Below are 16,774 nucleotides of genomic sequence, written 5' to 3'. Positions count from 1 at the left end.
ACGTGGCCACGGCAAGTTTGGTGTACACAACCGTTGACGTCTCCGTAGCAATCTGAGTGCGACCTTTTCAGTCTCAGCCAGGGGCTTGATCGACAAGCCCTGACCACCCGGCCGGCAGTTATTGCTGCGACTCTCGTCCCTCCTGTCGCGAAGTCGAGGATCTTGAAACTGGATGACCCCGAGCCATATAGGTACCGTGACCGTGTCTATACGAATAAGGCTAGTGCTGTAACCATGTGTGACACGACTTCAGCAGATTAAGCCAACGACTCCAAACTGAGGCGACACTGTGTGTTGCGTGCCTTTTTGTTTGACTGTGGCTTCCTCAGACAAGAACACTTTGTTCTGCGCGTCCCTGGTTGCCGTAAGTGACCGCGCTTGTAGGATTCCTGCGACTTCACACACAAAAAAAAACAGGAGCTTCAATTTGGCTTCTCTGAGCTTTGAAACAGCTAAAATGAAGATGACATGCATGCAGAAATATCCTGTACATGTTTTAGCACAGTCCCGGCCAGGTTCAACGCATTCCGGCCTCTAGCGGCTGCCCGAACTCAGTATTATGACACATGCGAACCGCCTGCCGCATCGAGGGTCAAGGCTTTCACCCCGCTTCGAGAACATGCAGCTTGAGAGACTCTTGCCGCCCCACGTGAATCTGCGGCAGTCAACTTTTCCCAAGACGCAAAACGGGATAGGTTTTTTCACATTTTTATCGCGGCAAAAATCTTCACAATTGTTCGACGCGGTAGGTGCGAAAGTTGCTAGCAGCCAGGCTGTGATTCAAAGCGTCCTGTGCCCATGTGTGCGCGTGTCTGTGAGCGATCGCACATCTTTCTACCGTTCGGGAAAGCATCACCTTCGCAAAAGTATGCGATTGCTTATCCCGAAAAACACTGGTTTTAATGTGTGTTATTTCTGAAAGCTAGTCGAATGAGTTTTTCCAACGTACACGGAACTGCCGCCCGCTTTTAGAGGGCCATGGGCCCTCCGTGCGCTCCCGTGCCAGTCTTCATGAACCTTAAAATTCTTCACCTATCACACACGGAGTGTTACACGTTGTACAGATCCAATGGTGCTACACAAGAAGCCGCCATTTCTCTGCCTTTCCTGATCTTTTTCGGTCCGACCGTAGTTTGTCCTGGTAGTGTGTCTAGTAGTGTTTTGAACAACGATCCAAAGCGTAGGCGCGTGTCCTGCAGCTTCACAAGCTGATGGTCGGTTCGTTTGCCCGGAAAACTTTTCCTTCGATTATTAGGAGGGCTCTATTACACTTTCTCGAGTATCTGCGGAGCATACACAATACAACAGGAGGCTTATGGGGAAGAAGTTCCAGGCTTTCATCGCTTCGTCCCGAAATCTTGTGCCTGACAAATGGCCAGAGGGCGGGGGGCAGTGGGGACGTGCTGCTCGCCTGCTACATGAAACGATTATAGGTTAGGCCAGCCATAGAGTTTGCCTCAGACTGCTGGCGCAACTTTCGCGATCCCGTGAATCTTAAGTAGCGCCAATGGAAAAAAGAGCTCCGCCTGACACTTCGGTTGGCTGCTGCGCCGAAACAACAACCCCTGCATCATGGTCAAGCACGACCGAGTGCCGTGGGAGCGACGACGGTTGCCAGCAAGATGCGTTCAACAAAAAGAACAGCGGGGGAAAGTCGGGTTGCCGTCTAGCTTTCCCACTGCCACCGCTGACGCTTAAAGGTCGTTGGATCTGTGAAGCATGTGACAAAACATGCATTGTCATTCGTGAAGAATGTCGGTGTCTGTGTGGCCACCGTTTGAAAGAACACACAAAGGGGCTATCCAAGAGTCTAAGTGTCGATGGTCCCGCGACGTTTGGGTGCACAAACGGCAAGTGCAAATGCCGCGATTTCTTCTACATTGTTGCAGAGGGTGCGTGGATCTTAAGGTAGGTGGTAGCCTGAGTAGTGGATGACGCACGCCAGCTGGCTGAGACTAGATCGGAGCTCTTACCGCGACAACACGTTCATGACCTTGCAGGCACAAAGGAAAGGGAAGCGTACTGTTGCAGGCAAATCCTCCGTGCATACCTGTCTTTAGACGAGAACCAGGAATGGCTGTAGCGGCTGCGAGCAGAATCTGTCTTTGCCTTGCAGTTTTGCATCCTGATCCTGTAAACACAACTGAGAACCTCCTGTTCGTAGGTAATCAGATTGACGAGTGAAGAAATATCTGTTGTTGGCACCAGGAAAGAAACAAATGCCGCCGATAACTCTGGATGACCCTCTCGCCCGTTCTGTCGTTTTCCTTTGCTTACGCCCCATGTTCTGCTGCGGATTGGTTCATGAATGTGTCACACTTGATGGGGTTACCTGACCGCAGTGGCCGTGGGCGGTGAATTCGGTGCGTTTGCACATTTTCCGTCTCTGGTGGAGCCGTGGCGATGGCGATGGGTTTTCAACCGGCCAGGGTGTACGGACACTCGCGCCGACAGCCGTCTTGTCTTGCGAACAGGTGCAGGTGCAAGCACAAGCACGTCGAGCACGATCCACTTTCCTTCAAGTGCACACGGTGAGTGCGTCGAACGAGAGCCTCGCCCATGTCGTGGCTGCGCTCTGTCTCTCAAGACCGACGGTTGTACAGCTATCTCCACAGGTTTGAACGTCTAGCGAATTTAGTTGCCTGATGAGATAAACTGATTTCATCCAGAATCAAGAGGACTTTTCAGTCAAGGCATCTCGGCACACGCACGCTACGGGACGCTCTTGGGGTCACGCTGGAGTGGCCCACGAGTTCCGCTCCTTGGGGTTGGATTTGTCTGAGATCCGGCGGATCTGTAAGTTCTTAGTGCACACAGCGGGCGCTTGTGTGTGTGTGTGTGTGTGTGCATCGATGCTTGCCTCGGTAGAACTTCCTGCTCGTGCAACAAGTTCGACTCTCCGTGGGTTTGTAATTGCAACCATCCGTGGAGCAAACACAAGCAAGCCATGGAGAAGCCCAACAGATCGGCAGACACACTTTCTCAAATTGGAAAGGAGATGGCTGAGGACTTTATGGAGTTGAGTCGAGAGGTACGCGGGGGGGGGGGGGGCGCCAATCTCGGCTCATTCGTGCAGAGTTCGACGTATTGAACTCCCGGTCATCTACGGTGATGTTGTGGTACTCTCCGCATCAAAAAGGCGCAATAATAACCGTGTGGTTGTTAGCAGAACAACCAGATCAAAACCCACGGTTGATGGCCGTATATATCCACGTAGCAGACTGCCATTGTACGAGAAGCTCCAACAAGAGAAATCGTTGCACCACACTTTGGGCAGTCCTTTCCACTTGTTTGATCTTAAGAGTTAAACAGAAACACAGCATGTAGCTCGGGCATCGATCTGAGTCAGTTCAGATACAGCGTGAATGCAGGAAGCAACAGATGAGAAAGAACACTTTCCCCTGTTTGTTCTCGTTTGCACAGGTCACAAACTTGGATAACCTGCAGAGAGATCCTTTCGGAGGGTCTGTTCCGCTTGTTGGTTACACGCAGGTCCATTGTTCCCGTCAGTCAGCTAGGAAATGAATCAGTTGTCTTTGTGTTTCTTCAATGAACGCCCTTCTTCCATTTTAAAAGAAAATGGTCATCCCCAAGAGGTCTGCAGGACTGTCGGGGAGCACGGATATCGTGGGTGCATTGACCCGTTTCATCTTCGTACACAGGCGTGGCCGGGGCTTTAGGAGGCCTCGCAGGCCCCGCCGTGTGCTCGGCCCTGTCCAGGTAGTCTTGTCGAAACGAATCCGTCAATGTTATTGAAACTCATTTCGTCGCTCTACCGACCGGTGAGATGCTCTCTCCCAAGAGCCACGAAACGCGCCTACGCTCTTCATTGACACCAGCTCGGCGTAGTTACTGGCGGCAGCCTTTGCTCCTTACCTCACTTTCGAAAATTAGAGTTCAGCGAAAAGATCTTCGTGCCGTGGAAGCATCGGTAGTGATCCTAGGAAAGGCTAAATTTCGCGACCCGACTTTTCCAAAAAAATCCGCTGCCGAAAACCAAAGTCGCCCTTTGGCACGAAGGTCTACTTACCGACAGTCGCTGGAACACAAAAATCCTAGACATAGGCGAGGTGATTTGTATGTCCGCCTAAGCATCCTAGTCATCTGCCCAAAACCATCATGCTCAGGTGATCCCCTCAACCCTCTTCAAAATGGCAGAACACGGATTGTTTGAGAAAGGCAAAACCGCAAAGTTTACTTTAGGGTCATATGCACCACTGTGTCTTACTCCAATGCATGTTGACATCTGGACTAGGATGAACACGGGGGCATGAATTGGTAGAGGCGAAGGGTCAGGGACGTCTCGGCACGGGGGGGTTGGGGGGGGGGGTGGAGCGACGTTCCAGCACGAAAACATAACGAACCGCCCTTCACTGCGTTGATCAACAGTTTTTCCACAAGACGCGTTGACAGCTGGTACGCATACCCCAGCATTCACAGTCAAGAAGTAGCTGCAGTCACTCTTGGCCCCTTTCTCCATGCGTGCATGAGGTGTATGGCAGGCAACACAAAAACCTTGGAACAAATTACCTCCTGGTTGAACCGGTACAAAACCATTGAATGAACACCGCGCGCCTACGCGGTGATACACGCCCGAAATGTGAGCGAGCAAGGCGATTCTCGTGAATCGCGAATCTCCAGCAAGACACAAGGGACGGGGCTACCTCAGGGTGTAACCGCGTTGCTTAGCTGCAAACTGTTCTTTCAAGTCAACGCATTTGTGTCCCTTGCCCCTTAAGCTCGGTCCTGTATTTGACTCCGTATTTTCAGTTATCTTGAACAGGCTTGCGGAAAGCACGTGCACATGCTCATGCCGCGAATCTTCGAGGTGACGCAGGGCCCACGGGAGCGCTCTGTCGAGAGACTTGAGCGTGACGTTTGCGGCTTTTCTCAAGCTTTTAAATTTGACTGTTACCTCGCATGCATGCAACCCAGAACGCTACATGCGTATAGGACGCCAGAATACCTCGACTCGCAGGAAAAAACCCGACCTGACATCCACATTTTCGGAAAGACTCTTCATCGCGCACACCCTTGAACTTGTGAATTTAGACTCGAGATTCGCGACACACGTAAGAGGCACGCCTCTAGCGATTCCGGACATGCAACCCCGGGGAAATTCGTGTTGCTCCACACGTACCTCAAAGTAGTTTCTCGCGAAAGAAAACGTGTGTACGAAAACCCTTTTAGCTCAATTCCCCGTACGCGGAGAGCCAGGCGTCATGTACGCCTTCTTTTGGAAGAAGCGTGCCGGCATTTGAGAAAAGAAACCAGTGTCTGAAGCCTCTGTTGCGGAACGACAGCAGTGAGTCGCAACCTCCGCGCGTTCTTGAGGGTTTTCATGTTCGTTGTCCCTCTTCCTATCTTCTCTGTTGCCTTCCTTCTCTCTGGAGCTGTTCCGAGATACAGGCGTGGCGTGTTTTCCTCACGTGCCTAGAAAGCTCTCCGGCGCAGGCACCGCTGTTCGGAAAGTCTCGGACCACTCCAGCATCCGCAGTTCTCCCCTTATGCGTGTACGTTCGCTGCGACATTCCTGACTTCACGGAAAGCGTCGACAAACGTCTCAGGCTCCAGCCCAAGCCTTGACGCCTCCACGGTTGCCCGCAGGACCGGCCAGTGGGAGAGTTCCCCTGACTCCGCAGGCGCGCACTGTGCACACTCGCATCCTTCTCCTTTAAGCTTTTTCTCCTCTTTTTCCCTTGACTTTCTATAGGAGATGGCAACCTCGCCTGCGGCCGGTGGGTCTGTCTCTCCTCGCCTTATCGCCCTCGCAGCGTCGAAACGATGGGCAGAGTTCCTCGCGCGAACGGACGTGCTCGCGGCCCAGATTTCTTCTGCGCGCGAGGCACGGGACGCAAATGCTTCGGCAGAAAAGGCGATGTCTACAGCCGCCCTAGAGAAGTCGAGCGCGCCCTATGGAGAACTGGAAGAAACCGAGCCGAAGACAGGCAACACTGTGGCGCACTATGCCGCCGCAGCGGGGAGCGTGGAGGCGCTTCAGAGGCTTCTGTCTTTGACTAAGGGGAAGGAGCAAGAGCCCGAGAGTGCGGACTGCGGGACATCGGCCGCGTGTGGAAACGGCGAGAGACACATGAATCGCTTTGGAGTTCTACGAGCAAAAAATAGCTCCAATCGGACGCCGCTGTCCCTGCTCGAAATGGAGATGGCGCAGGTGAAAAGCCGGTTGGAGGATCACCTCGACGAGTCCCCAGAAAAGGAGAAAAACGCCGCCAAGTTGAAGGAGAAACTGGAAACCCTGGAAACAGCGAAAGCGTGGCTCTTGCGCAACTGGTAAGCTAAAGCTCTCGACTTTGTTCTTTCGTGACGAGGGGCAAAATCGCCTGAAAAGCCTGCTGTTTCCTCGCGCCTCTGGTTATTCAGCACTCTGAACGTTTCGGACCTCTGCGTGCCTCAGTCTCGTCGGCTCTTCGCACGCTTCGCCAAGACGGCCCGTTTCTCCCTCTCTGAGTCGCAAGCATTCCTGGGGAACCCGCACCGATACACCTGTTGTACACTTGTTGTTTGAAAGCCTCGCGCTCACCTCGTCTTATCCTTCCCCTTCGTGAGCCGTTTTGTCTTTCCCGTCTCGCCTCTCTCGCTTCGCGTCGAATCCTGTCCACCTCATCTGCTTTCTTTCTGCATGCGCCGCTTTCCAACATTGTCTGCGTTTCCAGCTATTCCGCAACCGAACGCCTCTTCTACGGCGAAGGCTCGTACGACGAGATGGTCAAGGAATTTTCTGCGGACCCATCAGGTAAATCGTTTCTCCCGCGTTGGCCCTTTTGCAGCTTTGCCTCTCGTTGAGTCGAATTGCCGGAGCCTGCATACGTCTGGACCGACGCCTGTTTGCCCCTTCAAGAATGCAACTACGTATCACGATTGGCCGCAGTGCCTTCCGGGATACACACACACATATACGAACATCTACTTAGAGACATAAACACGGACACGCAAACATATGCACTTGCACACAACTGGATTCGCAATCATGCCTTCCCTGAGGCACCTTGTTTTGAGGACGCGCTTTAGAGAAGCAAAAGAAGATTCGTTGGTTGTTCCGTGCCCGCTTCCTTTCTGTACGTACACCGGGCGGTGTGTCGACGCGTTGCTGCCTCTCTTTTCCCGCTGCCCTCAGGCCTCTACGAGCGACTCGAGTTTTACAACGACATGCCTTACCCCTTTCTGTGCGTGGAGGAGAATGATCGCCAGAAACTCGCCTGGATCGGTAAAGCTGAAACTCTCTGATGCCTCATATGTCTTTGTCTCCCTCACATTCGCCTGGCTCAGATACACAGCGGTCTATCACGTCTCGCATATATATATATATATATCTGTGAAGCTATAAGAAGTATATATATTTAGAGAGAGAGAGAGCTGGACGGTTAGTGCATGATTCTGCAGTGATGGATTCTTGGCTTCAGAAGCGTGTATGAAGGGACGGGGAGCCTCGGCGTTGGTCCACGTTGGAGTGTCGCTTTGCATGCATGGCGTCTTCCACACTACCAGTTGTTTTGGCCAGAAGACAGGCGCGACCGTGGCATTTACCTGTTCGAAGTACACCCTGCGGGATTCCTCTTCGAGGGTCCGCACACGAGGAAATGGAGAGTTTAAAGCACTCCGTCGAGATCGACAGGTTGCGAGTCTGCGCCGGGAAGCGGAGTGTTTCCGTGTTTCTGCTGTCTCCGTTTCTTTGAGCACCACGGAGAGGCCTCAGTCGGAACCTCTGTTGGATCTTCCCTGCGTTCTCTAGCGTCGCAGCATTTCCCTACACCGGCCGCTTCGTCCGGTGCCTCGACTCCGGCGTCGCCTCTCGAACTGCGCGACGACGAAGGAAACACACTGCTTCACCTGGTTCACTTTGAAGTCAATCTCGGCACTCTGTCCGACGAAGAAGATGAAGAAGACGAAGAAGACACAGAAGACGCCGGAAAGCCAAGAAATTTCAGAGCAGGCAAGGACGCAGGCGCCGATGAGGACGCGGACGAAGACAGAAAGCGAGAGGACGAAGACGTAAGAAGAGACACGCGCGCAGCTGCTTTGTTCAAGCGCGAAAACCGTTCGGAAAGCGCGGAAGGGGAGAGGCACACCGACACTCATCCGCCTTCTGCTCCCAGTCTCGGAAGTTCGTTTTTTCTCGCTGCGTTTTGTGTCTTCGTCTCCAGGGAACGAACCCGACTTCATCGTCTGACGAAGACGAGAAGAAAAACCAGGAGTGTTTGGCGATCATTGGCGGTTCCGTGTTGAAAGGTAGGGCGTCAGGCACTGAGCCGAGGGCTTTACGGTGTGCTTCCACCGCAGAGCATCACCAGCAGCTTTCTGACACAAAATCTGTTTCAGACAGCAACAGACAATGCCTTTCGGCGAGGCACGCCATGAACGCGTTGAAGTGTGTGTGAATAGGTCCGAAAGCTGGCCGCGGATTTGCATGTGGAATTCCTTGTTTCTTGTTGACTCCGTTTCACGGCCTCTCTGCGTTTACACTGTGGAATGCGGATGCCAGTGACACTCTCTCTCTACGCGTCCTGTATGGCGAGTTTTCTTCCTTTCTTCCTCTCCTTCGTTCTCTCGTGTTCGTTCTTTTCGCTCTCTCGTTTCTGTGCCTAGCCTGCCATTCTCCCTGCTCTAAGGTGTGATGCGATGCTTGTCTTCCGTTTTCGTCTGTTTTTTCAGCACTCACGCAGTCGGACAAAGACACACTCTTGACGCTGAATTTGCTCCTCAGCTATCCCCTCGTGAAGAACTTTGTGAGTTCCGCGCATGGCCGCGGGCCGTTGCTGAGCCTTCGCGGGTCTCTCATCCCCAGTTGTCGCTTTCAGGGTGTCTGCCAGCGATTCTCGTTCCATCGGTAAAAATTTTCAGTTTTCGAGAACTGCGCCACGTTTGAGTCTTCAAAGACCGACATTCTCATTTGTTGGACTTGACGTGCTGTGTTTTTGACGCGTTTTTACCGCGTGTACATGCGGTGTTTTTGTCTGCGCGTTCCAGCTGTTTTACCGCTGCATCTGAAAGCACGGAGATCTTCCCACGCCTCCGCCCCTTGGCCTCTGGAGCACTGCTGCCTATCAGGGGGGGCGAGGTGCGTCACGCGAGGGTTTCTGCTTCTGCGGCAAATGTTCGTTAGGTCAACACGCCGAACAACCACGGTCAAACCCCGGCGCACTTCATCGTCGAGGACGCCCCATCCGGTAATTTTCTTCCGGGCGTTGCCAGCTGCCTGTGCAAGCAAGCGGACAATCTTGTTGAGGAGAAGTTCTATGCACAGCGGAGCGCCGCAGCCGCACGCGGCACATCGTTGGAATGGACTGTTCCTCGAGTGTTCGTTTTTGCCCTAGCGACGCTGTTTTTGGGTCTCTGAGCAGCTGTGTCTGTTCCTACCTGTCGCTCTCCCCACTCGTTCTGTTCATAAGCTCTTGCGTGGACACGCAGGCAAAACGTACGTGGTTGTAGCCTTATCCAACTCCAGTTACTTGCAGTGGCTCCGCGTGGATCCGTCGATCTGCTCAGCCGTCGCTGAGAACGCAGTTCCTTGCGAATTCACAAGAGAAAACGTTCCGTGCTGTCCACTCTCAAAGGGCGAGGCAGGCGTGTACGGTGTAATTCAAGGCGTTCGAACCGCCACGTGAGATGGTCACGGGGACCAGGACGCGTGCGTGATCCGAGGAAGATTTCAAGAGTGATTGCACGAGCTGTCGAGAGAGCGCACGCCCCCACGTTTCCACCCTGACACAGAGTCTCGAAGGGAGGCACAACGCTCGCGTTGAGTCGGCTTTTTCTGCTTTGTCGTGTGCAGGCGATGCGGCACAAGCAGCTCTGATTCTCCTCGTCAACGCAGGCGCAGATTTGAATGTCAAGGATAAAAGTAAGTAAAAGTCAGTGCTCCTTCCTTCTGGCTGCTCTGTCTCGTCTCGCCTGTATCCCTGGCGGATCGACGCCACATCGTGCCTTCTGCCCTGGGGGCCTGAGTGACGGAAATTCACCTTTCCCCTGGTCCTTTCCTCGTTTCCTTTCTCCTGGCCTGAGTGACGGAAATTCACCTTTCCCCTGGTCCTTTCCTCGTTTCCTTTCTCCTGGCCTGAGTGACGGAAATTCACCTTTCCCCTGGTCCTTTCCTCGTTTCCTTTCTCCTGGCCTGAGTGACGGAAATTCACCTTTCCCCTGGTCCTTTCCTCGTTTCCTTTCTCCTGGCCTGAGTGACGGAAATTCACCTTTCCCCTGGTCCTTTCCTCGCTTCCTTTCTCCTGGCCTGAGTGACGGAAATTCACCTTTCCCCTGGTCCTTTCCTCGTTTCCTTTCTCCTGGCCTGAGTGACGGAAATTCACCTTTCCCCTGGTCCTTTCCTCGTTTCCTTTCTCCTCTCCGCACGTGTGTCGCCTCGCACTCTTTCCCTCTTCGTCTCGCTTCCGCCTCGCTTTTGTGGGCGGGATATTGCCTTTGCTTCTCTGCCTCTCTCGCTCTCTGCGGCACTCTCTCTCTCTTTCCGGTCCCTGCGCGCAGTCTTCTGGCGAATCCGAAAACTGTGTACCTGAGAGAGCGAAAACACTCCATACTCTTTGGAATCGGCTCTCTTCCGTGTGTCGCTTCAGCTGGCCGTACTCCCTTCATGGCGCTCTGTGGAACGCACGGAGACGGACCCTGGGTCTCCTGGGCTCAGAAGCCCAGAAAGGAAGGTGGCGGCGGGGCTGATTTTCTTCTTAAAGATGACGAAGGTGAGACACTGACGCGACTGCGTGTTCAAGACGTGCACTTTCACGTGGTGAACCTTGCCTAGGAACCAAAACAGCAGGTGATGCTGCCGGTGGCAACTTCTATCTCTATCTCCAACTCTATCTTCTATCTCCTTCGACATCTATCGACATATCCACATATACATATGAAAAAGTATGGCATAGGGAGGACATCTGGTTTTATGGAAGCGGAGAGATTGCTTGACCCATTTACTCTCGATGACCGCGAGACATTTGTCGAAGAGTGCACGAGAGTGGAAAAGACGTCGGACGTCGCAGGGGACGGAGTCGAAGGGTGGAGGACGATGGCGGGGCAATTGGCACGAGAGTGGCGAGTGGAGCGCGAAGGAAATGGGGAAACGCAGGCTGCAGCGAAAGGGACCGCAAGAAGAAAAGAAAGAGAAAAAGGGAGAGAGGCAAAAGGCAAAAGAAAGAGAAGAGGGGAGAGAGACAAAAGGCAAAAGAAAGAGAAGAAGGGAGAGAGATAAAAGGCAAAACGACGGAGAGAAGACAGGGCTCAGAGCGACAGACGCTTGCTTTCTCGTCGATCTGCGGCCTCCTGCGCTCGTCAGGCCGAACGTTCAAGGAGTACATCGAGATGGGAGAGGAGGACGAAGACGACTGCTGGGATGATGACTCGGATGAAGAAGACTAAAACGATGGCCGATCGAGACGTGCGTGGGCCTTGCTTTATACCTTCTCTGTGTGCAGTTTCCTGCCTGCTTTCCTCTTCTTCGTCAGTTCCACAGTGCCTTTTTCTTGCCCTAATCAAGGTGATAGTTTGTGTCTTCTGCGGCGTCGAAACGGCTGCTGGCCTTCCTACAGACTGCTCCGCTTCCCGTCTTCCTTCGCAGTTCACGCTGTCACAGCGTCGCCGTGTTTCTTTTGTTCCTTTTTTGCTCGTCCTTGTCTGGGGCCGCTCCCCACTCTACCTCGAGCGCTCGCTTTCCCTTTTCTAAATCTACATTTTTCGCCAACACCTTTCGAAGGCCGTTCTGCAGTCTGCACACACGCTCGCCTCGCCGCGAGGGTCGTCACCCCTTTCGGGGAACTCCTTCGATCCACCCTTTCCCGACACGCTACGCAGGTCAAAAAATTGTCTTAGCAAGTCCCCTGTGGCGATGACGTGTACCCCAACACACGAAACTTATACAAGAATATTTACATATATATATATATATATATATTTGTGTCCAGTGGGGAGGTCTGTGCCTATCTCTTCTCGTGCATCTGGTTAACGTTTGGCCTCCGCTCTCACGGGCTGTTTGTAAGTCTGACGAGCCCGCACCCTTAGCCTAGCTCGCGGTGTACGTCGAGCTCCCTGTCCAGCACGAAACAGTTTTGCCTTTCGTGCTTTTTGCAGATAAAGTGGACATCTTTTTACGGTTCCAGTACCAACTGTGTCGGAAAGCAGAAACGCAAACACTCCAGGGAGAGGGGGAAACAGCCAACAGCTACCGAGCCTGGTCCTTCTGTCTCCGCCGCGACGCGTCTTTTCCTACACCAACGTGTTGGGCTCTCGCATTGCTTGGTGTCCACATACAAGCATGTGAATACAAAGATGCGCATCTACACCCGTGTTAAAGAGCGAGAGGATCGAGCAAGGAAAATAACGATCTAATGAGCGCACCGGAGGAAAAGATGATAAAGACAGAGATAGATAGCTGCGATATATGGAGTTGGATAGAGCTACATTGGTGTAGACAGATATTAATAGAAATACATGAATATGTAGAGAGATGCTAGATATATACACCTTAATAGATAACAGGATTTACAGAAAGGGGACACGTGAGGCGAGGCCGCTGATACAAACAGCTTCATCTTCCGTGCTGCTTCACTCTTCCGGTTGAGCGGCCGACTATGCTGAAGAGATGCCATTTGCCTGCAAACGCGTGTGCACACTTCTGCCCTCAAGATGTAGTGTGTCCCTGGTTTCACTTGAGTTCGAGTTCTTTTTCAAGGGGTTCCTGTGTCGTTGCCAGTCTCGCGTTTCCCCTTCAAAAGAGACGAAATGCGTCGACAGCGGCCTTGAGAGCATCTGTGACGTCTCGCGTGACGCGCACGCAAAAGACGATTCCTGCCACGTGCATGGCAATCCACGCGACGGACATATGCAGCTCGGCATCTCGGAGGCAGTTGGCGACCAGTCGGTGCCAGAACCAGAAATCCCGGTAGTACACGTAGGAAGGCGATCGGGGCGCTTCTTGCAGATCGGAGTCTCCTGCGTCGTCTGCAGTGGACGGACGCGTCGACGCCGTCTCCAGGCCTGGCCGCTGGTTCACCTCCGCGGAGGGAGAAGAAGCAAGGGACGCCTCGGTGTAGGGTCTCTCGCCTTTCTCGGCCGCTCCTCTGCGTGGCGCCTGTCTGCGTTCTTCTGCATGCATTTCCCCCTCCTCCCTTTCCACTTGCATCCCTGCAGGTGCCGCCGAAGCCGGAGCCTCAAACGACAGCGGCGAAGCCGTGCCCGAGTTATCGCCGATGTCGTCCTGGGCGACGAGGGCCGCTGACACCAGAGAGGCGGCGAGGGAGGCGAGGCGGATGTGCGCTTCCCCCTGAGACGAGAGGAAGTGCTTGGGAGTCTCTGTCCCTTTTTCTGCAGGCCAGTGCGCCGTTGCGCTGCGTGCTTCGCCAGGAAGCGAGGGCGCCTTCACGAGAGTCACAGAATCCAGCGCATGCAGATCGTTGTCGAGCGGAGCCGCAGGTACCCGGTCGCCTGTTTCGCGCGCTCCGCGAACGTCTGGGACCTGCCCCGAGTTTTCGGCTGCCTCGGCTGCCAGCGCATGCAGGCGGCCGAGCTGGTGCTTCGTTCGGTGGCACTGAACGTTGATCTGGAGAATGAAGTTCATGATGAAGAACACCAGGAGCGTGGCCAGCGCAATGAAAAAGGTGCGCATCTTCACTTGCGTCAACGTGGCCTCACCATACTGAGACAAAACGACTTCCTCGTACTCTTTGAACTTCATCTCAACCGCCGCCGCGACTCCCGCCTCGCCCCTCCTCTCGGTGCCTTTTCCTGCGAGCTTGTCTCCGCGGTCTCCAGTTTTCTTCCCCTTGTTTCTGCGCTCTTCAGTCTCGTCGCTCTGTCGCGCTTTTTGGCCACTCTTCTTGGGGCCTCCTCTCCTGTCGACGGACTCAGGCGTCCCTCGACCGCCGGCCGCGCCGTCTGCGCCTTCGGTCGGCTGTCTCCGTCTATAAGCAGAAGCGTGAAGAGGCAGAGGCATGGAGCTCGTGGAGAAGAGGAGCGTGAGAATGCCCAGAACGACGAGCGCAGCCCATCCACACACGCACGACAGGCCTAGTTCTCTCTTCACAGAGTGAGGAAGAAGGCGGTGGTAAGGCAGGTCCCCGGCGTCGCCTTCCACGTGGCTGGGAGCGGCAGAGGGGAAGGACGCGTGCGTCATCAGAACTTTGTCAATGAGAGAGGCCGGATTGAACGAGTGCTGAGCCGACGTGCTGCCGATGATGATCACATCGAGAAACAGCAGAGCATACACGAAGACGATCCTTCTGTCACGGGACGGGGGTGTCGAGGAAGCAGAAGACGTGAGCATCTTCCTTCCTTCTTCAGAACACGAAGAGGCATTTTGCCAAGAGCTACGGCTGCTTGGGGAAGGCGCCGTCGAGGTCGAACCCACAACCACGCGTGTCGGCGAGTTGCTTGCCGTTTCCCCCTCGTTGTCACGGCCATCGACTAGAGAGGCGGCTCTGCAAGAGGGAGAGGAAGACAGAGCTATTTCGCTTTGTCTCGCCTCTTGTTTCTCGACAAGCTGGAAAAGACGCTGAGAGGCGCTCGAGCTCCCCGGGGTATCCGTGGGTTCCTGTGGTCCGTGTTCTTTCCCACAATTTTTGGAGGTACAACGGCGCAGGCTTCCCCCGCTTCGAGAAAAACCGTTCGTGTCCGTTTGCAAAACACCTTGTTTTTCTCCGAGACCCTCGAAGCCGCCGTCTTCCGCGTTCGTGGAGGCGACTGCTGCACTTCTCTCAGTACCCCGAGCGGCAGGTGTGCGTACACCAGGAATGCACGAAGATGGTGGTTCGCTCCCAGTACCAGAGCCCGTTGCGCCGAAGTCAGGGCACTCCGAGGGGATCACGTCGTTGATTTCTGAATCAGGAACCTTGGATGACAGCTGGTGAAAGACTGAGGAGTCGAGGTGGCGGAGGCGATCGCAAGAGGCAGCGGTCGAGACACTCTGGAACGCTCCGCGTTTCTCAGAAACGAGAGAATCAACTTTCGTGACGTCGTCCACAGAACACATACTCGACGACGGAGAGGCAGACGGCGGGGTGAACTCTGGAGAATTGAGAGCAGATGTCTGCCGCCCCTCGATAGATTGTCCCCCCTCTGCACACAGACTCGCCTTGTGGACGAAAGACGGGCATGCTTCGCAGCGACATGTGTGGTCAGACGATCCACATCGCAAAGGCGCAGCCTCGTCCGGCGTTTCAAGGGGACGCCAGAAAGAGTCGTCTGCGCACGCCTCCTTGGTGGCTAGCACGGAAGCTTCCGAGGCGGCAGAGCGAGCAAACTGTCCGCATGCAGGAACTGACGAGGGTTTATGACCGCTCGGCAGCGCGAAGCGGGGCGGCTTCGAGGGTGCACAGGGCAAACCTAGAGGTGTATTGGCGCTCAGTTCCGAGACAGAAAGGCTCTCTGTCCCAAGAGCGCGGTCTCGACTTCGGCACCGATCTCCCGCCATTCTACGAAAGCTGTAGAGACACGCGCTTCTCGAGGACTGGGAGAAGTGACCAGTGCAGGGCTGACACAAGGGGGACAGCACTGCCAGGCAAGACTGCTGGAAAACGACAGACAGAGGGAAGGCAGCGCCGGATCAGAACCCTGTCTCGCTAACGTAGACGGGAGGAAAGCGAGACGACCTTCACGGTTGAGACGGAGACGCCACGGAGGGTGGAAGGGACGAAAGGCGGAGATGCAGCTGCATGCGTTTTATGCTTCTTCACTGTTTTGCATGCGCAAGATTCACCGTCGGTCGACAGAAAACCGCTGGGCCTGGCCGCTGTAGAAAGGCAATGAGAGAGGCGGAGACGAAACCTTCTGTCAAGCGTCGTGCAAATCCTGTCCCTGGGCTGTACCTTTCAGACATCCCTAAACGGCGTAGCCAGTTCAGCCGCAGCGGCGCATCCGCGCCCTGCTTCTACGAAGAGTTGTTCTGCACAAAAGTCCGCAGTTACCTTGGCCTCGACAAGCACACGAATTTTGCTCGCAAACTACTGCAGCGCCAGAGATTGGACAGGCACTTGCGGAACGCATAAAACGAGAATTCTTCCAAAGAGTCGCCAGATGAAACGGACAGAGCAAGCATGCGTGTGGATGCCCTCGAAGGAAGGAAGCCTGATTTTCTTAATAAAATAAGGGGTTCGATTATCCTGCGTTGTCTCGCGTCTTGAGATTGAACAGGCGGGCCGAAAAAGAGCGGCGGAAGAAAGGGAGAGAGTTGGACGAAGAAACCACCGGGCAGACTGGCGACGATCCGCCCGTCTGGACGATGAGCCACCCCAACTTTGTTTGCTGTTTTCTCTCCGGCAGCAAGAAGCGGAGAAAGTCCAGCGTCCACGGTCACACTTCACCAAGCCCATGCGGCCAATGCTACCGGAAACTGAAAAAGCCTCGGCCTACAGATCAAGACAGGCAAGCCAGAAAAAACCGCCCCGTTTGTAAAAGAGATCTCCAGGGGCACACGAGAGGAAGTGGAAAAGGGAGAAACTGCGGGACGAACAATCGGGTTTTTCGGCAGACTCGGGTGGTAGTCGGGCCAACTGGAGACACCCGGCACGGGCAGAGTTCCGGTGCTCAGGCACACAGAGGAAAACGAGGCGTCACCAGCATGACCGCAGGTCCGAAAAAAGGGTGAGGACGTGTTATTAAGAGGTGGAAAATACACATTCTGGAGCATTGGGGTCTCTGCTGCTTCCGTAAATTGTTCGGGGTTTAGCACAAACAGGACGCGTCTCGCTGGTCACCGCATGCAGATCGGTATCAAGCGGCTGCGAGGCAGGAGAGGGACCACGAGTTGTATATGAATTTTTTA

At 54.3% G+C, this 16,774-nt stretch overlaps 3 protein-coding genes across 3 annotated transcripts; 2 read left to right on the top strand and 1 right to left on the bottom strand.

The window, feature by feature from the left end:
* Positions 1-1,507: 1,507 nt before the first annotated feature.
* On the top strand, positions 1,508-3,525 carry NCLIV_040100 (loc549482 protein, related; the record flags this gene model as incomplete). Its single annotated transcript, XM_003880919.1, has 4 exons — positions 1,508-1,908; positions 2,475-2,531; positions 2,869-3,031; positions 3,424-3,525. 4 exons carry the CDS (start codon positions 1,508-1,510, stop codon positions 3,523-3,525), a joined length of 723 nt encoding a protein of 240 aa, XP_003880968.1.
* A 2,191-nt stretch (positions 3,526-5,716) lies between these two features.
* On the top strand, positions 5,717-11,379 carry NCLIV_040090 (conserved hypothetical protein; the record flags this gene model as incomplete). The annotated part of the gene is made up of 10 exons (XM_003880918.1): positions 5,717-6,291; positions 6,675-6,754; positions 7,136-7,225; positions 7,751-8,010; positions 8,163-8,247; positions 8,671-8,744; positions 9,122-9,185; positions 9,791-9,859; positions 10,584-10,706; positions 11,297-11,379. The coding sequence occupies 10 exons, from the start codon at positions 5,717-5,719 to the stop codon at positions 11,377-11,379; spliced, it is 1,503 nt and encodes a 500-aa protein (XP_003880967.1).
* A 1,345-nt stretch (positions 11,380-12,724) lies between these two features.
* On the bottom strand, positions 12,725-15,424 carry NCLIV_040080 (conserved hypothetical protein; the record flags this gene model as incomplete). Its single annotated transcript, XM_003880917.1, has 1 exon — positions 12,725-15,424. One exon carries the CDS (start codon positions 15,422-15,424, stop codon positions 12,725-12,727), a length of 2,700 nt encoding a protein of 899 aa, XP_003880966.1.
* Between the last annotated feature and the right edge of the window lie 1,350 nt (positions 15,425-16,774).

Source organism: Neospora caninum, chromosome IX (genome assembly GCF_000208865.1).
Source record: "Neospora caninum Liverpool complete genome, chromosome IX".
NCBI lineage: Eukaryota > Apicomplexa > Conoidasida > Eucoccidiorida > Sarcocystidae > Neospora > Neospora caninum.
The sequence above is the reverse complement of the archived record's forward strand: the minus strand, read 5'-3'. Positions and strand labels throughout refer to the sequence as shown.